This window comes from Leuresthes tenuis, unplaced genomic scaffold (assembly GCF_036924035.1).
Source record: "Leuresthes tenuis unplaced genomic scaffold, fLeuTen1.0.hap1 SCAF_16, whole genome shotgun sequence".
Classification (NCBI taxonomy): Eukaryota; Metazoa; Chordata; class Actinopteri; order Atheriniformes; family Atherinopsidae; genus Leuresthes; species Leuresthes tenuis.
In genome coordinates, this window is record NW_027325370.1 from 14,454,544 (window position 1) to 14,476,490 (window position 21,947).

Sequence of the window (21,947 nt, forward strand, 5' to 3'; positions counted from 1 at the left end):
ACCTGGAGATTGACGTCAGCCGAATGTTCAGTCAGCACTCGCACAACGTCAGTGAAGCCCTTGTTGACAGCGATGTGCAGTGCAGTGCACATGGAGTTGTTCAGGAGGTTGACATTTGCACCTTTGTTTAACAGCAGCCGTGCAATCTCAGCCTGATTGCTAAACCACAAAAGAAAGAAAGAAAGAAACAAAAAAAACTCAAACTCATTCACTATTGACCAAAACTGTCAACAAAGTGATGTAATTCAAACCACTTCAAACCGGTATATACTGTGAGGGACTGAAAACCAATCAGCAAGATAAAAATCACGGGTTGCTTTCCAATTTCCACTAATATCCTTTTGAAATGTTTTTTTTGTTTTGTTTGAACAACTGCCACAAGTAAAAATGATTTTAAACAAGTTTTAGTCTTTATCAAATGCTGACTCGCTGAGCACACTGAGTTAATGTGGTGAGAGAAGAAGATAAAACTTGCAGTCACTTCTGTGAACAGATTATCACATTATCAGAAGGGAACCAAACAGGAGTTTAACAACACATCTGCCAGTCACAAGGTTCTTCCAACAGCTGTTCCTGTTGGGTTACTCGTGCGCAGTGTGTCCCACACACATGTCTGTGCAGGAAAACTGCATGTGCTTCCTCACCCAAAGGCAGTGTAGTGCAATGCTGTGTCTCCGTCTTCATCCTTGACCTCAACCGAGCTGTTGGCCTGCAGCAGGGCTTTCACCACCTCCATGTGGCCTTGGTGAGCCGCGACCTGCAGTGCAGTCTTGCCCTGGTTCTTGATATCCACCTGCCAGGAATACAGACATCTTTGAATATTCATCAGAGTAAGAAGTTGCCTGAACACTCGCAGAGCTCAACACAGACTGGCAGGAAATAATCTGCACACGAACAACAACCACGTCCATCGTACACGTGATAGACATAATCCCAATAAGCGGTATTGTCTTTGCAGAGTGGAACTGCCGTCAGTACGACAACAACTAAATTCCCTCTGAGTCACTGTGTGACAAGTGATCACTTTTCTTATGGTTATAAAAAGAAACTGTATCTTTGAGAATAATATACATTAAATACTAATATATACTTAACATACATATACAATATATATATATATATACAGTCATTTGGCAATCATCTTGGCAAATGTGAGTCATATTAAAGTTGGTTTATAAAAATGTCTTAGTAATGACTGAGAGCTACCAAGCTAACTGAACAAGACAATGTGGTTGCAACATAAAGAAAAAAGATTTGTCAGACAGATAACAAAAATAGCCAGAATTCTGAGGAACTTAGCCTTGCTAATTGCTGGAAAGTCATTATCATTGTAAACAAAAACTGCTCTGTAGAAAATAGGGATACAGCCTTCCTCGTCAATGATGGAGGAACATAATAAAACACTGTTAGTATATCTTATGCGGCTGGTGAATTCCATGTGGTCTTGCTGTCACACACTTATCAATCACTATCTTTCTGCCGTCTATAAGCTTTTAAATTCTAGCTTTTGCTACAACATCCAGACAGAATTAAGATGTTTTTTTATCAAAATTTATCAGTATACCCCTGTATTGTTTTTTTGATTGACTGGTTGACTACAGATGGCCAACAGCAAAGAAAAGGGAAACAGTAAATATGTATGACCTGCTTGTCCCTAAACTAAACCGCAAATCTCTTTCACCCACACGTTCTATGTCACAAGACATTTTAGTGTTAATGTGTGAGACAATAATTCATGTAACGAACTAATCTCAGTGGTTAGAATGGGTCGTCCAATAACTGGAATGTTAGCAGTTCGATTCCCACTCTCACCGCTCAAAGATTTGGTAAACTGACAGCTGGAGGGGGGGGGCAGTCCACCTCCTTGCCACGGCCGAGGTGCCCTTAAACAAGGCACCGCACCCCCGTGAATGGCTGACCTCGCCAGTGTATATGGCGTCTGTCTCCATGAGTGTGTGACCATGTGTGTGTGGGTTAAATGCGGATGAGTAATTTTGTGTATTTACATGTATCTATCTTTATCTATCATCTAGCATTTATCAAATAAAGAACAAAATTGACTAAAACCTCTGCTTTTTGTGCTGTGATTAGTTATAATCGTATACTGAGTTAATAATTTTATCCCTATTGAATGTCAACATACAGTATTGCCTTATTTGGCGAAACAAGTCAATCTGAACCCCAAAATCCCCCACCCCTACTTTTGGTCCCCTGGTGGAAAGAGTTTTTGGAACAGACAGTGGACTGCAGCAAAAAGAAGGAGCTCTGCACTAACCTTGTCAGGATACTTCTGCACCAGCTCTCGCACTTTGTTGGCACTGCCGTGTGCAGCCTCTATGACCAGCCGGCTGGGATTGTCCTGCTCTGTAGACTGAGACAGCAGCTTCTCCAACACTGAGATGACAGTACCTGAACAGAGGCACAGATGGGGAGGAGTGGGGGTAGGTTGGGGAAAGGGGACAAACAAGAAAGATAAAAAGAATTAGCTTTTTTTGGTCCGGTGGTAACCACAAAAGCCTTGTAAAGGACAAAATGTCAAAGTGGCTAATAGATTTGTCAAAGCTGTACTGAACAGAAACACAGGAATGAGTCAAAATGTCCCTCCATGCAGCAGAATCTGATCACACACATGCACACACAACACTCCGTTGTCACCCTTCCATCCACTGAAGTGAAAACATAACAGAATATGTCATGATTAAGAGACTGCTGAGAACTTCTGACATGATGACAAATATCTGCTGAGGTGCCAAAGCCTCTCGCTGTCAGCATGCTGGATCACGACATGCTACAGAGAAGAGCACTTTGGACGCAACGTCCACACACTGATGGAGGAAAGAAGGGTCATTAATGCATTTAGCCGCATGTATGAGAAAGCATGCATAGCAGAGAGGGAGCTGGAATGGGTGGAGGGAAGGAAGAAAAAATGCACGGAGGAGTTAAAGCTGGTGCTGCAGCGTTAGAGATGAGCCCCCAGGTCCCGGCAGAGGCCTTACTTCCAGATTCGTTGGGGTTCTCGGCTGTCATGAGGTTAGCATCCACCTCTGCAGGCTGGGCCGAGAGGCAGGCTGGATTGAACGTCCACGTCTGGCCTCCAAATGCCACCCGCAGGTCACCATCTGCATATACTTTCAACACCTTCCCAACCTGGCCAAGCACCTACAGAAAAAGGAGTAAGTCAAGTAGATAATGGCAAGGATAGATGAGTAAAGGATGACAAGGGAAAAATAAACAAATCAACCATGATTTATTCCATGCCTTCCATGTTTTTGTCCCTCTTTTAGGTAATCAGTTAGGCAACATTTGAGGAAGTCACTAAACTCCATTAGCTCCTGGTGTAAAACCAATTACTACATTGAAAGTAAGTCTTAATTCAGAGGATTGCCGGTCAAATTAAAGATTTAATTTAGTGCGTGACATTGTTAATATCTCGCACACAGACACGGTGTAGCCTGATGATGGAAAGAGGTGGGATAGTCAAGCTGCAGATTCACATATATAACTACAGAGTCAAGAAAAATCTGCAACTTCTTTTCAAATATTGAAAGTTTAGCATTATCATGTTCGAAACAAGCATACGGGAGTCATGCTGTCTGTCCACTCTCCATGGCCAGCTTGCAGTCTCTTCACGGTCTCCATCTCATCCAACACTCTTACAAGTTCACCAACTCCAAAAGTGTTCACCTTGCAGAAACAAAGGCAGACGATTATCAACAAATTCGTAAAAATTCAATTCAGCTGAAAACAAACTAAAGATAAGAACAATGTAAGATCTTCAGCAAATCAGTACCTTTGTCAGTGCCCCCGGATGGAAAGTCCAGCGGATATTGTTGCTGTACTGGACTCTGACGTCTCCTCGGTCAGTGATTCTATGAACTGTCCCGATCCTGCAAATGTACTGCAAACACAAATAGGCTGTTTCACTCTGGGTCTCCTCTCAGCATGGCTGTGACCTCAATGTTCCTTTCATTAGCTGTGATTCGAAAGTTGGATGCTCCGTTTCGTTTCATTCTGCTGGAACATCCATCCAAGCCACTTATACGATTATTCTAAACGTCAAGTTCCGGAGGCACGTTTTTTGCAATTGTTTCGAAATGAAGTCAGCAGAGTTAAGTGAAGCTGCCTATTGTTATGAGCTTTTGTGTTATTTATCTTTCTTACAGTGGGGAAGGTTTTCTTACCTCGGCCATTTTGGGGTTCCACCCTCCATGTCCCTCCTGCATCTGTCGAAGGATGTCCACCTCTAAGAGACATTTGACCTTATCGCCCTGCTGGAAGGAGTGGCCATCAGCACTCTCCTGCCGCTGCAGCTCTGCGTGCTCTCCTGGATGGAGGGGCACCAGCATCAAGAAAGAGGACCCACATTTAGCTGGTTTTCCACGTTAATATTGAAAACAAGTTAGCCTGTTCGTATTTTCTACAGTCAACTATATCTACAAGAACAAGAAATGTTATACAGCAGGACACCCTTACCGAGCTTAGGTAGGTGATCTTTGTAATAGAAGCCTCCTTGGCCGTCTGACACATACTTGAGGTCTACTTTTCCCTTGTGGCCCATTCGGTAGACATTGGTGGTGCCATTAGACCACGTGACGCTAGCCACACTGCGTCCAGACTCTGTGTCCCAGCCACGAATATCCACTACCTTCCCAACCTTACCCTCCCCACCTACACACATAAATACACGGAAACAAACACACACAAAATATGCAAGAAACGACAATGCATAAGTCTACGAGAAGAGGGGAAAAACACAGTAAAAGGAAAATCAACCCATTAAAGGTAGAAACATTTTTTGATAGATGGTGAGCTGTTTATTTGATGAACAGATGAGCATGTAAAAAAAAACAAAAAAACAAAACAGACACATGAGTGTATGAGAGACCCATTTTCCCTTTTTTAGACTTGAGCCGCCAAGTGTCAAAGTCATTCACTTCCAATTCCTACAGTCAGAGTTTCTCTATAAATCTGACACAAAAAAAACCCCACAACTGGCATTTATTGATAAAGTTGTAAGAAAGAGCAATGTGAGAATTACTGAGAAGCAATAAACATTTCCAAAGCACAGCATTAGCGCACACCCTGTCTGATGCCTGGAAATCCTGTTAATCCATTAAAGCTGCTTCACTGCCAAACAACCCCGACCAAACCAGTGATCTGTACAGCCTCATGGCGGACTGAGGGAATCTGAGCATAGTCAGAATGTCCCAAGTGTACTTGTCGCATACACAATTAAACCTGATGAACGACTGAACTAAAACCCCAGTGCGGCGATTTCAAAGACACCGAAAGGACATTTTGACTCATTCATTCTTGACGAGAGAGGGAAGCGTTGCTGCTCTAACAAAAGTCAACTCAGACCAGCAAACATAGAGTTTTTCAATAAAGGCAACATTCATGGGCGTTATTTTAGCCCACTGAGATGGAAGATTGTTTTCAATTAAGATTTTAGCTGTCAGAATTTGAAACAAAAAATGACATTTTTCCAAAACAGTGAAGACTCATTTTGTCACACAAATGCAAAACTGCAGACATACATGGAAGCAATTAACACACAATTCTCAAGAGTTTCAGCGAAGAAGCATTTCAGTTTATGCCACTAACAGGGATGGTAAAGGAGATGCAGAGAACATACTTGTTATGAAACAACAGCCCAATAAAGACACTGACACAAACAGGCGGGAACATCTGTGGGACAGACTCAGATGACTCACTGGCAATGGAAGTGCACACAGACACACAACAGCAACATGATTCAAGGTTAATGAGTCGTGAGGTTACAATCTTATTATGGCTTTAGGATGGTGACACATATAGTTCCATGTTCATAAAAGAAGAGGGCTTGCTGAGTTAGTAGTGCGATGTTAGTGGTATGAACAATCCCCCCCACCACACACACACAAATACACACCACTCACCGTCTTGATTGCCCCAGTCCCAGTCTGGTCCACGAACGACTTTAACCCCCTGAAATATTCCTTTAAGGATGATCCGCGGGAGGTTCTGCCTCGGTGTCAAGCTCACTCTGTGATAAAAATATGGAGACGCAGCTGAACAAACTGCCCGGCGGACCATTTATGCTATGCAGCCTTGAACACAAGACGTCCTAATTAACAAAAAAGGTATTAGAACTGTGTCAAGCTAAAGCTGGAAAATGTCCCAAAAAACACACACATACATGGAAAAAAACTGTTTTCTGTGTCCTCTTTTTTTTTTTTTTATCATGGTGCCATCTGGTTATATCAATAGTGTCAACAATGAACATGTGGATCACTGGGTTTGTTTGGAGACCATCACAGCCATACAAGCGTAACCCAGTGAGATTGATCTACTGATCCTGGTTATTCGCAGCATAACAGTATGACCTTTAAAGTCCTAATGTTCAGTTTGAAAATCAAAGTCTTTGCACACATCAATAATCATATCAAACCACCAATGCGTAACAATGTCTGCTGTGTTGTAGTTACTCACAAAGTGGCTGAGAAATTAGTAAAATATCCTAGATTATACAACTTTTATGCCAAAGGGATTCAGGTACAATTCACTGACTGTTATCACAGATTTAGAGACAGGTTATATCCTCAAAATCAGACATACCTTATTGTGAAGATTTGATCAGATCTTGGTGCAAAGGAGCTACCTATTCCCATACTTCTTGACAAAAATCAAGCCCCAGCTTCCATTTCAGCCAAATGGCTTTTTGACAGATTTAAGAATCATTGAAAATCCAAAGTTATGAAAAGGAAAAGAGCCTCATGAGAGCTCTCTGTCTTAAGGAGCCTCATAGAGACTCTGTTGCTCCATTATGTCTCTCCGATGCTCCTGTTTTGCAGGTCATACTTTCAGGTTCTCCAGCAGGAAGAAGTCTTACATTTGGCTTGTAAAGCCAACTAACAGTAAATCTCAGTGTGGGACGGAACTTGAACAGGTCTGCACTCAGAGTGGTGTGTGTTTGAGCAGAGATTTGAGCCTAATCCTAGACAGCAGAGAGATCAGAAAGCAAGCCATGTGAGGACAAGTCAAAGGGCAGACACATAATGTTGGTACGTAACGATTTGTGGATCTAATGGTGTGGCTGATTTTGATTATTTGAAAAAAAATGGACAAATATACAACAGTTTTAGCAAGACAGTATTATTTGGGTAGAAATTATAGTATTGATAATTCATAATTTTAAGGAAATGTAACAAGCTGTGGCTATGTTCTACTGGTACAAATCAGATTGTTTACAAGACTGAACTGACTGAAGCACTAATGAGAATATCCCTGTTTATGACAGTGAAGCCAGCTAATTAAGTGAGGAAGCATTTCCTAAAACTTGAGCCAAGGTTATTTAAAGCTTAGAGAGGATGTAAAGTGACAGACGTCCCAGTTCTGTGGCAGAGTAACATGACCTCAGAGTCTGACGTTTGTTTCTCATTGCAGCATCTTTCCAAGGGATCAAGATTTCTAATCCTGCCGGGCCAAATGTCAGCCCTGCTCGCAGACAGGATCAAGTCAAAAGACCTTCACCTTCTGATATACAGGCAGGATCAACAGTCACACACTGTTAGCCACACTCTTTCAAGCAAAAGCAATACAATACAAACAACAGAAATTCAAAACACAACCAGTAGTCAACAGAACAGTGAAGCTACCCAAGTCAGAATAACAGGTCGAGAGGTGTGAACAACACTTTCACCTCAAAGTCAGTTTAAAATGTCATTTAAAATGTCGTCTTTGTGTTGGCCGGACATCATGTGCTTGTTCCAGCTTTGGAAATAACCCAAATTCATGCTGAAATACATTAAGTTGAACTCAATTTTCCTGCAGAGGAAAAAAACTGTTTCGCGATAGGGGTGGAAGTGTAAAAGAAGTATGTAAACCAATACAGATACACCACAGACAAAAAGAAATGAGCGGAGGAGTCCCAACTCGACCCGAGAGTCATATTTAGGTGTAAACTTTATGGGCACTGCTGGGTGCAGTTTTGATGCACCTTCAACATGACCACTGGATGGAAAATGGAGGAGGTGAGGTGGGAGCTGAGTAGCTTGAAGTGCAAAGAAAGGATTATGCACTGACTTGACCTGATACGCTCCCTGGAACTGCGTGTTGTTTGTGTAAGGAAGAGCCGATTAACCAGCTACATACCAATCACCTTCTTGTAAACAGATGGTATACACATATGCTGGCCAGAACATTAAGATGCATCAACGCAGATGTTTCAATGTACTATTCAACATATAAATCTTGATATGATACACAACTCTGAGAGCTACCCAAAGCACAAATTACATTCCATGGTAAAAGTCACATGCTGCACATTCACAGCCACATGCTGGGCATTTAATCATTTTTTTCTTATGATCACAAAAAAATACAATAACGGCTATTCTTCTACCTTGAGTTGTACAAGGTCCAACAGTTATTACCTAATAAATGTCTTCTATGAAGCTGTAATTGCTTATCTGCATATCTGAGAATGACAGCATGCTAATCCAGTTAAATCTGATGTAATTACAATGGAACACACTGTATATCCGGCTCAGGTCTCACAACATGTTTGTGATGGTGCTATACGAGTGTCAGCATGCAGCAGCATGCAGCAGCATTTTACAGCGTTGACCATGTCCTACTGTCCCCTCAGGACACTACAAAAACGTATTTCAATAGAATGTCCATAAATTAAATATCGATAAACTCAGCTAAGTTGCATCGAAAGTATCAAATATTTGGCCCACATAAGAGTCTGGTTTAACAACACTACATCCAAACTTCAGTGTCCTCAAATAAATCATTGCTGGCACTATGTTAAGTCACACGCATTATGAAACCGAGATGAATTCGACAGTTCAGGCAAATATCAGTGTCTCCGTTGACTGCCAGATTCTAAGTTAGTCTTTTGAAATACTGTCAGGGAAATCTGGGTCAATGTGATCTGGAAATACAGAAGCACTGTGTGTTAGGCCTGCTCCTCTGTTTCATCTGTTCAACAAGAAAAGAGGGGGCTTTAAAAGGCTGTTTCCATCAAATTATACAAAGAAGTTTTTTGACAAAAGCATTTAGAGAAAAAAAACAGAGACTGAATGTTGCACATTAATAAACTTAGCAATATTACGAGCAGCAAAGACCGATAAATACCGATCAAGAGCTCTCTTTTCATGCATTTGTCTTTCCAGTCTGGCACAATCTGCACTGGAATGCTTTGTCAGGGGCTGCCATTCATCAATATAATCAGCATTCAACATATGAATCTTGACTAAATATAGAACTCTGAGAGCTACCCAGAACACAAACTATATAAGTACAGTGTCTTCTATGGACCTGAATCCTTAAAACTATGAACACGGTAGAAAACTTGGCACTAGCTTAACAAGTTATTATGAATCATTACAATTACACTTATTTCTTGTAAAAAAAAAAAAAAAAGCTTTTTTAAGAAAAGTTGACCCCGTCAGTGAAATCTGAATCCAACCAGACATTAGTGAAAGAACATGGTTTGCTCAGTCATATGAAAAAGAAAGTACACCTTCTTCTTTAGTTTGTGTTTAAGACTGAGCCTAAATTCAGTAGCAGTGTGTGAAAAGTATTCTTTTCTTTTTCAGACTACTGTTGTAGATGTGCTGCTGTTTATAGGATCATTTCCTGCTGATGACCCAGTTTCAATCAAGCTTCAGCTGTCAGACAGATGGCCTCACATTTGACCCAAGAATACTTTGGTACACAGGAGTTCACGATCAACTCAATGACTGCTAGGTGTGCAGGTCCTGTGGCTGCAAAACAAATTGAAATGATCCTCCCTCCACCACTGTGCTTGACAGTCGGTATGAGGCGTTTGTGCTGATATGCTGCGTTTGTTTTTTTTCTGCTGGTCTCATCTGTCCAAAAGGACATTGTTCTAGAAGTCTTGTGGTTTGCTTAGATTAAACTTTTAGAAGCTGTGCCGCCTGCAACCCTTTAAAACAAGCCACACTCGCTCAGTCTTTTTGTAATTGTGCTGTCATGAACTTTAACATTTAAGATGGGAACTGAGGCCTGTAGAGTTGGAGATGTAGCTCTTGGAGATTTTTTTAAGTTTCTCTGAGCTTTACACGGTGTACTACACCGAACTTAAAGTGAACTTTCTGGGATGTCCACTCTTTGGAAGATTGACAACTTTCTGGAATGTTTTTCACTTGTAAATAATCCTTCTCACTGAAGAATGATGGACACCACATTGTGTGGAAATGGCCTTCTAAGATTAATGGGCAGCAAAGATTGCTTATCTAAGATAATTGCTGATAACACACACCTGAATGCTCCAGTTCAGAAAACCTCTGCTTTTTAGAGGTGCTCACACTTGCTGATGATCAGTTCATCTGAGTAGCAGCATCTGGCTGCTACTAACCCTTTAAGTAAGTATGTACTTACTTTGTCACAGACCATTTCTGCATTTGATTTTTGTTCAATAAATAATTAAATATGTCATGTGTTGTTGTGAGCAGCTAGTGTAAGAGTTGTAAAGGATCAACAACGCTTTCTACAACGCTTTGACGAGTGACATTTTACAGATTTTATCCCCATCATGACTGACTGAGTGACTTTGGCTGAGTCACAGTCTTTATGCCATTCATGGACATTAATATACTGTTCCTGTTTCAGACAAAAAAAAAAAAAACAACAAAAACAAACTAATGATAGACTAATCAAAGTAATCCTTTTTAGAGCCTTAATTAATAGAAACCTCTGGAGTTATAAGTAACCTCAGTCCATTCAGACGTGCTGCTGACGAACAGCTTGAAAGAGCTCTTTTTAAAATATCATTAAAGTTAGAGAAAATAATGAAAGGGAAGGGACTCCTTTATTCCCCTTTTTATTAGCAATTTCAGATATCCTACATTAGTCTTTAATATCTCAATGTTCACATTACCAGAGTATGAATTACTTAAAAGTGACTCTCATGTAATTCCATTTAAGTTTGCCTGCACTTAGCAAAAACTTGCACAGTGCTGTGGAGCAGCTATTTCATGCAAATGGCTTAGAAAAAATAGATGGAACACTTAAATGCCAATGTCATTTAGGTTGTAAAGGTACATGTCCTTAAAATGATTAAAGCTCCAACCTATGTTCAACGGAAATTGTGACATTTGATGAGGATGGCATCACTAAAAACAGAAGATGAGAACAAAAAAAAAAGCATAGAAAATGGAAGTCGTGACCAGGTTCACATTTGGAGCTGGTGCAAATGCAAATGTAAAATAACTCTGTTGCTGTGTATATCAAACAGTTTAAATGACATGAAATAATAAATAATATTTACTACATATTTTGCCGCACTGGAGGTTTTTTTTTTTCCTAAAAACTCTGAAAAACTGTTTATGAATGTTCACTTTTTGACTCATCCTATAAAGGTCTCAGTCGTTTCCAACCTCTTGAGGTAAAAAAAAAAAAAAAAAAAACATTCTGAAACTGATGATTCAATCACATTGAAAAGAATAATGAGTCATGATTCAGACACCTATTTCCTGCATTCGTTGGACAGCAGGCTGTGGAAAATAAATGGAACTGTGTTGGACCTGAACCAGGCTGAACTACAGAAGAAATCTGGGTCACACATATCACCTCGTTAAAATGAGAACAGGCCATCCAGCTGACATTCAGACAACGCCTGAGGCAGTTTGGAGCTTTACTGTGAACTGATGCAGAAGAGTGGATTCTGAAGGGAGAGATCACTCCAGTTAATCTGAATACGTAAGATACTTGGAATCGGCTCACTAAACATTTATCCACATCTAGGCCACATGTGGTTTGCCTAAGCTGACTTAAGGACAGTACAATTTTATGATAACAACCACTGCAAAACATCCTGTAAAAAAAAAAAGTGTCATATTATACTGGGTTCACAATATACTCGTACAGAATGTACTGACAGACATAAGGTGCATCTTAATGCAGCAAAGGAGGACACTGGCTATGTGCTGACATCATTGAAGTGAATGACTGATGTGGTTTCTTAAACGTGGGAAAGTTCTGCTTTACTTTGTACAATCTTGTTATTACGTAAACCCCTAAATTTCATGTTTCTACTAAGAGTTTTTAAGTGTCTAATGTTAAAAAAATGAAAAACAACAAACATAATAGTTAGATAATACAAATACAAAATGCATCAAAGATACAATCACTGGCACCAGTCATTAAGATTCGTTAACAGCCTCCAAACATTACTTGTGGCCACCGAAAAGCTCATCTTCACCGTTTAGCTTGCAGTTTCTGCCACTTGTTTACCGCTGTTTTCGAGCTCGTCTATGTTTGCAAGTGTCCTTTTTATCAACAGTAGATTTCAGCCCTCTGAAGGTTTTAAATGGGATTTAGGTCATCTATTTAGGACTCATTGCGTGACAGTTTAAAACAGCCCAACTTTTATTTTCATCTACTTTTGATTGCTTAATGTCTCTTCTGTTCAATAGTCTGCTTTAAGACACACGATTTATAATTCCTGAATAAATTCTACACTGAGAGTGCCAGAGGCAGCAAAGCCATCCCATAGCATGATAGAACCGCCCCCATGTTCTGCTGTAGACATTATGTTGTTTTCCCTGGGAGCCTAATTGTGTGATTTCAAAACTAATCAATGCACTGTATTTCCAAAGAGCTCCATCTCCTTTGGCTTTCCAACAGTTCTGCCTTTTTGTACCTTTCATTCAATAGTGGTATGCTCCTTCATCAGAGGAGTGCCAGTAGCTGGGTCCTGTGTACATATCATGTTCAGACATTCTAAATACACGATTGAATTATGCAATCATAAATCTAATATATTTGATCAAGACAAAAGATGCAATTTCATTACATTACCACAGGTTTCAGTAAATTCCCTGACATTTCACAAACTTAATGGTTAACTGAGAAATTAATCATCAGATTAGTCAATAACCAAAGTAAGAGGAACCTGCAGTCCAAGTTGAACAGTAGGGGGGGAATTAAAGGGGAACTCCGGTATTTTTAAACCTTATCTACTCACTTATCTTTATCTACTCACCGAGAACAGTTTGGCGAAAGTCGCCGTCCTTCGGAAGCTATTTAGATAACTCGCGATCCATATAACGGAGTGAATGGCGCAAAGATGATACAGCCTCTAAATAAGACATTATCTGTCTTTATTTCACCAACACTTTAAGACGAATGAATGACCGAACGCGTACTATTGCTGTGTTAGCACACAGCTACTGTTATGTGGCTACTTGCAGCTATAGGAGAGCTAACGGAGGGAATTCTACACACACCTGTACTGGGACCACTCCTTTTTCTGGTTCATCTCTACTCTAACACTGTAGAAACAAAGCAATGGCTTAGAAAACTTATTCTTATTATATTTGTTGAAAAGGGTCAATATATACTCTTGGACCTGAGTCTGTGGCGCTGTTCGTGAGGTAGGCTTTGGGCCAAAAAAACATTGCTTTGATATTGTTATATCAATAGGCAACAATCAATAGGCAAAGCTCCCTGTTAGCTTATCAGTATTAAAATTAACTGTGCTGGTTTACGAGCAAACAATTACAATGAATTCAAATGAAAAATGATCTACCCGACCACTGAGCTAATTATAGGAAACAAGACTAATAAGGTCTTTCACTCTTGAGTCAAATCGGATTTAAGCAGTGCAAGGTTGTGCACACAATGTGACAGACAACAATTGCAATTAGAATTTAAAACAGAATCAATTGTGCTGGGGAACTGGCGGCATGGTACTCACGGCTGGGAATGTGCAGTTTCGTAACGCTCGAAAGCATGGCTGAGGTCGTGCTTGTTGTTCATGTAACACTGGGTGCACAGGTCGTAATCGAAGCACACTTTACACTTCCATCGCATCCCCATGATACCATGCTTCTTGCAGCTGTCACAGATGATATTGGAGTGACGCACCCCTGAAGGAGAAGAAGAACTGGTTATGGAGGTTTGTGTCTCTCTTTTTTAACTGATTGGTACAAAGAAATACTTTTTTTTTCTTCTTTTTTTTACAACCATCTACCTCAATAATTTATAGAGTTATAGTTTTATTATAAGTTTAAGTATGAAGCATAAGGTCACATAAGTCATAGAAACTTTCATGGGATACATCTTTCCTGGTGTTGCTAATATCAAGAGATGGCAAAAAACTGAGGCAGAAACAGCATGACAAAAATACTGCCTCATCTCTCGTCTTCATTTGCTCTATCAGCTGAAGGGCAAGCTTCTCAGGCAGAAAAAAGTCACTTTAAGTGGAGCAAAATGCTAATGAGTCCTGCATTAATGTGTATGTGTGTGTGTCATTCAAGTCCAAAATAGAGCTGGATGGCTGATAACAAGAGGTGGTCTTAATTGTATCGTGCCTCCTCAAAATGGGCTCGGCGAAGGCTTCAAGAGCCCAGACAGTAAGCCACGGGTACAAATATGCAAGACGGCGAAAAAACACGTGACAATCACAGCTAACAGAGACGTGAGCGAGGAGCCTTTTCCTTCCATGTCTTTCATTTGGATGTCATAAAAGAAAAACTAGATATGTTCAAACCAACATGCTTGTTATAATGTATCATGTTTTGAATGTCGGATGAAGTAAGGCTCGTTGGAAACCAAGAATGATGATGAAGTATGAGACGTATAGCTCACGTTTGTGTTCTTTAACAGAAATGCTGATTTAATACAAACCTTTTCGGAACACAACAACAACTTGCACTGCTGCCATGGTAACTGAATAGTTTTGGGGGCAGGTCTTGAGTATTAAAAACTGTGAAATGTCAAAGCTTTGTCCCTCATTTTATCCTCAAAAAAACCTGAACTTTCATTTAACTTTGATTTAACTGACTTTGATTTAATTTGTTAAGCTGAAAAACAGTGTTGAAGCTTTAAGCTTCAGTATGTCTGCTGTCTTGAGAGCTTACCAATTTGAGCATTGTCATAAAGCAGCAGGTCATAGGAACCCTGGTAGCCAGTCCGGTAGTTGGTCCGTGTGCCGCTGTCCCACTGCACCACCACCGTCTTGTCCGGGGTAGTAGTGCTGCCCTGCCGCCCGATTTCCACCACAGTGCCCACATGCCCCTCACCGTCATCTTGGTTCCCCCACTTCCAGTCCAGGCCACGCACCACACGCATACCCACCTCCATGCTGCCTCTGTCGGGACCGGGCCTACAGGCTGAGGGCAGAGGCCGGGGCCTGGCGGCACTGTCTCTTCCGCTGCTGCTGCGCCTCCGGGGCTTTTGAGGTGCAGAGCCGGACCGCGGTATCGACGGTATTGCTGGCAGAGATGGCACCAGGGTGGTTTCTGGGAACAGATCCGGGGTGACTGGAAGTAAGAGAGAATGAAAGTTCAATCAAAGATGGGGAAAAAGTCCAGCTGACACAGCAGAACACAGAAAAAAATAGGTCAGTAAGTGGGTATCGAACATTTAAAATCGATTTGAAAGAGGCTTTTTAAGACCAAATCCAGCAAATAAACAGCTGATCCATGTTAGATCCATTCCACTACTTTTAAATAAGTAAATCACACAACCTGTGTTGCTTCAAGCAACCTGTGTGCATCTGATAGTGGCAGCTGAGGGAGTCATTAAACAACAAGCCATATGTCTCATTAATTTCAGAGCAGTTTTTTCTTGGCTGGAGGATCATTTATTGGAGGCCTTGCAGTGTGTCACGGCACACTTCTGGAGAGAGCAGCTGAACTCCACTGCTATGCCCTGCTGCGCTAATCAAGCCCTGACCTGACACAAACACACGCACAAACGCTAGTACTTACATCTTTAACAGGAGTCATTGGCATCACCGCCGCCATTCTTACCCTAAACCCCAATAGATCAAACTTAACCAGCAACTATTGGGTGCAAGATGCAAACATTCGGCAAACAAAGACTTGCCGTGTGACATCCTTATTTGCAATCATATTCTAAAAAACAGGAACTATTTTTTTCCCCAAAATCACTCCAACTCGAACTAAACACTTGGTAGAGTATTACACAAACATATGAGTTCTGCAATTTAATATGTCAGCCTCAATATAAAAATGAGAAACAAAGTTAGGGTAAAATCACAAGGACAGAGGAACCAGAACTCATATTTCAAACATGTGATTGATTGCACCAGTGGTTTTAATGAACGCTGCTGAGAGTCACAGGCAGGAACTAATACTTAAAGGAAGCAGCAGTTACAGTATGCGGAAGCGGCAGTCAGCAATATGGAAAGAATCTTCTGCTGAAGAGCGTGATTATCTTATTACACTCATTAATCACATGTGACAGATCTGAAATATTCTTTGATATTCTGCAGTAGTTTTCCCCATTTTCACCAACACGGAAAGATTTTATGTAAGTTTGCAGCAATCCTGGTTTGTTAATGCCCCGTTTCTGGGTCTAATCATTGGATTAAACGGTTGCGTAAAATTGGAGGCATGTGAATGCCAAGCACAGTAGAACATATATGGACTGTGTAACTAGAGCTTATAAAGAGGAACCAACATTGTGACCATCTGTTTGCATTCAAGCTTGTATTTTTTTTGTTTTTTTTTTAAATGTCAAAAAGGTATTAAACATATGGAATATAGGAAAACAAACAAAACAGTTAATTAAAGAAGTCATGCATACATCCTTATCATGCATACTTCCCACTATAAAGTCCATATTCACACATATCATCACACCAACACCAACATTATCCAAGACACTTTGTGTCGTAACAGAGAATAATAAACCAAAATGTCAAAATGCTATTATACAATTGAAACTTGTAAAACCCTCAACAAGTATGCTGACAGACTTCTGCTTTCCAGGAAGATGAAGAAACAGCCCAACTAGTAACGACAGCAGTAGTTTAACCTTGCCATTTAATTGCACCCCTGTCCTGTCCACATTCGTCTGATGCTGTGTGGACTGTTGGAGGAAAATGTTCAAGACATTCTGCTACTTCTTCTGAATTCACTGAGCAGATGTCGTCTTTAAGTAATGCGAATGGTGTTTTTGTCAGATGAGGCAGTGGCTATAAAATCTAAATCTTATTAAAGCACAGCAAAACAAATGCTACAAGCGAACGTGACATGAAATGCAGTCTTAATTGGCTGACTTCTAATCAGGAACCACCTTGAAAGATACCACGTAAAAGCATTCATCATAGACTTACACCACCATTCACTGGAGGGAAAAAAGCAGGCCTGCCTTACAGCGCAATCTTTATTAAAATCATTTTCAGCATGCTTGTTGCATCTCCAATAATACCGAGGTATGAGAAGGTTCGGAGGATACGTCTCTGAATCAGCAGGCGTGCAACAGGCTTACGCCAACAGTCACGATCAGGCAGATTACCACTGGTGTTGTTGAATTCATAACCATAAATCAAATCATTGCTCTATACTTTTTCAGATGTCAACAGAAAGAACCAAGAAAGAGAGAAGAGACATTAACGGCACTTCTATTGTGTGACATTTCTATTATAATAAACTGTGCAGGAAGTCACTTGAAGTTTTTTTTTGTTTGTTTGTTTTTTTTAAACCTAGACCTTATTTCTGGCATAAAATACGTTTATCTACTCACTGATAACAGTTTGGTGAAAGTCGGCGTCCTTCGGATGCTATTTAGCACTCGAGATCCGCGTATATCCATATAACAGGAGTGAACGGGGCATAGACAATACAGCCTCTAAAAAGGCATTATCTGTCTTTATTTCACCAATACTTTAAGACGAATGAATGAATTAGCGCGTACTATTGCACTGTTAGTGCAGAGCTGGGTGTTGCTGTTATTGGGGGCTATCGGGGGCTTTCTAAACACGCGTCTCGTGAGATGACGTCATCGCGGCGCGCCGCTGCAGCACGGCTCATTTCCTCTCTCTGCTTCTGCATCCTCCTTTCCAGGAGCTCCTCATCCGTATACTCTGGCTCAAAACTGTAAGGACGTTCCATTGTAGTCAAAGTCGTCGTCCACGTCGTCAAAAATCTGATAAATATTCTGCCATGTTGCACAAAACTAGCAGTAGCAAACTCACCGTCCGTCACAGAGCACGGAGTAAATAATCTGCGCTGCAGTGTCATATTTTTACAAATTTATCTGTAATCTTACAAAATCGCCTTCGTGGTTTTGATCTGTAATAACGTTGCAGAGAGCATTTAAGATTACACCTACACACTCATCAAGATTGCAAGGTCATTGTGGTGCTGACGGGCCCTGCTGAAGCTTGAAAACATGTGGGATGTAGGGGATTAATGAATAAACAGGATGCTTATCCTTCATTTTCTTTGTCCACAATGACAGCTTTGCCTCTTTTAAACATGAAAATAATATAACAGTCTAATATTACAGCATGTCCACAGAGAAGGTGTCAAAGGCAGCGGCAGCTTACAAGAAACTCCCAGCATGTTGCATGTAGATGGCTGTAGGAAAAGTGATGGCTGAAACTATCATTAATCAGCTCCAGTTTACCCACAAGCCTCCATCTTTGAATCCAGGGATAACCCTTCCTATTCAATCATTCCGAGACACGGTAAAGCAGAGCGAGTAAAAAGCAGAGAACTACGAGCAGCATCATTTTGGGTTTAGAAACTGTTCTGGAGATGCTGACTGCAAAATTTAACCTATCCACCTACATTTAAAATCTACACACACACACACCCACCCCGAACTCCACCCACTCTGCAGCTCCCTCAGTGTGTGTTCCAGCAGTGTGAACACTGATATCCTATCGTTATTATACAAGTAGACAGAACATGGGAGACTTCGTGGATGACTCTGCACGCACACAAGGCTCTTTCCCACATCACCGTTTCGCCCTGAGGGACATGACCCTTCTCCCTCAATAAAAACATCAATTCACAAACTTACAATCCAGAAAAATAGTGAACGCACAGGTCACTGCAGCACTTGGCAAACACATTTAGAAAATGACTTCTTCTTGAACCCCATGTTCCTTCTCGCGACCAGAAAGTCTTCCACCATCAGCAACTGTGGCGCAATTACAGTGAATATTAAAACTTTGTCACTACCAGCAGTGAGTGATCAATACAACAACTTTTTAATAGGTTTGTTAGAGAAAATGAGAGCAGACTTACGTTAAACATCCCAATATCCATAAAGTCCACAGTGCACCTGTTTTATCGCATGAAACGGTAACTCTCTGAAAACCCTCTCTGGAAGCAAGGTTGCCATAAAAACAGCGTACACTAAAACTTCACGTGACATTTAGTGTTCACCGCCACAGTCAGCAAGAACAAAATAGGAGAAAAACAGGGCAGTACCTCTTCTATTCACCTCTGATAAGATTCTGTATTTTCACGAATGATCCAGGCGGCGAGAAAAAAAAACAACTAGAAGATGGAACAACAAGCAATCAGACAGCTCTATTTTCTGAACAACATACAGTTCATGGTTAGCAAGAAACTTGAAGTTTGGAAAATGTGACTATAAAGACAAATCACAATGACACAGTTTCTATCATCTCTTTAGACCCAACATGGGCGGCTGTAGCCTGAGCTCTGTTGTTCCAGGGGTTCGCTCTTCAGTGTACATTCTCTCTTTTACATTTTTCCCCCCCGTGTGTTTGTGGGCATGTGTGTGTGTGTGTGTGTGTGTGTGTGTGTGTGTGTGTGTGTGTGTGTGTGTGTGTGTGTGTGTGTGTGTGTGTGTGTGTGTGAGAGATGACCAGGCCACCTGTGCTGCTGAAATGTCACTGCCAATCTGCAACAGAGGGCTAAAACAGGCGGGATTACAGCTCTCTGCCTGCAATAACAGATGGGTTGGCTTCCGTCACACACACTGCTGAGGAGCCGGTCTGTGAGGGCAGCGTCGACCTCTTTCAAACAAACAACTGAACAGTCTTTTGGCCACAGCACAGATAAACACACCAAAACAGAATTCCCAGAGGTTTTAAGCAAGATTGATCTTAAAAGCCTGTTTGGAACTGTTGCATGTAGTGTTTTATGTACTTAACGTCAAGACGCAACGACAGTTTTACTACACAGTCATTTAAAACCAAAAAGGTTGTTAAAAAAAAATAAGCATTCTGAACTAAATCCCTTTCTGTAAAGAGGGGATTATTCTGTTGCTGGAAAGCATTCAAACTTTTATCTACAGTGACATTTTATACAATGTCTGTTGTATCGTGTTAAAATATAATGTTAAAATTTGAAAAAACGCTTGAGTAATTGGTCCAAAAATTGCTCTATTTGTTTTTTTTTTTGTGTGTGTGTGTGTGTGTGTGTGAGCGTGTGACCAAGGGGTACTCAGTGTAAAAATGCAAAATCGTGGACTGGTGGACTAGACACTGCCATATAAAGCGCTGTGATCCCACCAGCCTCACAAGGACAGAAGAGTTGAGAAATGCGGGGTCGAGTCCGTGGATCTGTGAGAGCAAACAGTGATGATTGCACGTCCCACAGATATAGAGCAGAAAGACAGTGCGTGACTACAGAAACGTTACGGCAAAGACAACACCGCTTCCAGGTTAAACCGAGGCAGAGGTGAAGAGGTTTCACACGAGCAGGCTCGTGAAATGACGACCACTGCTCATCTGTAATTCTTTACCCAAGCTGACGGTTTTTGATCCCTTCAGAATAAAAAAATAATAACAATTAAGAGTAATGATATGGGCAGACCCAGTGCCATTAGAAAAATGCTACGTGTGACTTGGCTGAATGCCATCTGACACAGGGTTTAAGAGGCTTACATCCTTAATTCTGATCAAATTTCTAATAACGAGGGTTTTTTTTGTTTCCAACATCATTCTAAGTCAACATAAATACTTAACAATGTGCTATATTCCAACAAACGTCAATATATCAGCCTTAATATGAGAAAAAAACCTGCTTGAACAGGCTCATGCCGAACACATCTGGTGTGCAGAGGAAATTCAGGAAAAATCAATTGGGTCCCTGAGTAAATAATACATGTTGATAAATTTCTTTAGCATGGGGAGGGGGGGTGTCAATAAACTCTCCGTTCTCAATTTATATCTTCCTTAAGTCTCAAATCAAATTAGCACTGTGTACACAAAAGCAGATATATCTAACAAGAGCAATTGTAAGAGTGGAATGCGAAAAATGAGTGTCACACCATTTAAAACAAATTCACAGTGCACTCCACTGACAAATTCAAATATTTGCCCCGTCTCTATTGACTGTAAGCATTCTTTCAGAGCTTAATCACAGCAACAAAAGACTTAAGACTTAATACTCAAAGAATAGTTCATATAAGTAAACATAATCCCGGAGGCTCTAATGCACACACTGACAAGCATCCACACTTCCCTCGAAACACTTGGAGTATATTTAATGGGATTATCATATTGCATCACTGTGGATTATTATACTCACTCCCCATGATCTTCAGTCCACTCCCGAACATGCCAGCAGCTGTTTTCCAGTTTGCTGTCACACAACAAGCTAAGTAATGCTATTATCCCGAGTCGAGCAGCAGGAACATGTGAAACCGCCAGCGCTCCGTACAGTCACCCCACTCACAGGGGGGGTGGACCCTTTCTGGCACAATCTTGGTATTTGGTTAGCTGTGAACTTTGATCTTTGCTTGCGAACATACTGTTTTTCTTTCTTTCTGGTAGGTTTTTTTTTTTTTGGTCTGACAGATGTTACTCAAGGACTGTACACGGCTGATGTCTTATCTGGGGAGAGGTGGGGGGGGGGTACTGACTGAACAAGGTAAACAATGGAACAGTGCTGATCCTTAAAAAAGAACTGTGTTTCAGGTTAATATGTTACTTTGAATAATAATGGCCACTGTCGTGTCAGTTTGGAGAGGCTTTGATCACGTCTCGTGTTAAAGGTTATTATCTTGGGAAAAGGAGCATGATTCACTCAAATCTATCAGACTCTGTCTATACAATAAGCCCCGGCTTAAGTAAAGCATCATTTGGAAAAGGTGATATTGAGTCACACGCTGCTACATGTTCGTTACGCTTCAGGTTTGCAGCAGCCTCCCTTATCTATGCTGTACTTGGATCTTTTCATTTAATGCTTGAAAGA

At 40.9% G+C, this 21,947-nt stretch overlaps 1 protein-coding gene across 1 annotated transcript in view; it reads right to left on the reverse strand.

Annotated features, from left to right (window-relative positions):
• mib2 (MIB E3 ubiquitin protein ligase 2) overlaps positions 1-21,431 on the reverse strand; it is a 37,130-nt gene extending 15,699 nt beyond the window's left edge. The window contains exons 1-12 of the mRNA XM_072366252.1: positions 21,282-21,431; positions 14,877-15,278; positions 13,712-13,883; positions 5,919-6,025; positions 4,474-4,668; positions 4,182-4,324; positions 3,791-3,898; positions 3,580-3,684; positions 2,997-3,159; positions 2,276-2,409; positions 645-793; positions 3-159 (exon numbers count right to left, since the gene is read on the reverse strand). Of these exons, the coding sequence (XP_072222353.1) occupies positions 3-159; positions 645-793; positions 2,276-2,409; positions 2,997-3,159; positions 3,580-3,684; positions 3,791-3,898; positions 4,182-4,324; positions 4,474-4,668; positions 5,919-6,025; positions 13,712-13,883; positions 14,877-15,278; positions 21,282-21,312 (1,866 nt within the window). The 5' untranslated portion in view covers positions 21,313-21,431. The remainder of the gene's footprint in view (positions 1-2; positions 160-644; positions 794-2,275; positions 2,410-2,996; positions 3,160-3,579; positions 3,685-3,790; positions 3,899-4,181; positions 4,325-4,473; positions 4,669-5,918; positions 6,026-13,711; positions 13,884-14,876; positions 15,279-21,281) is intronic.
• Between the last annotated feature and the right edge of the window lie 516 nt (positions 21,432-21,947).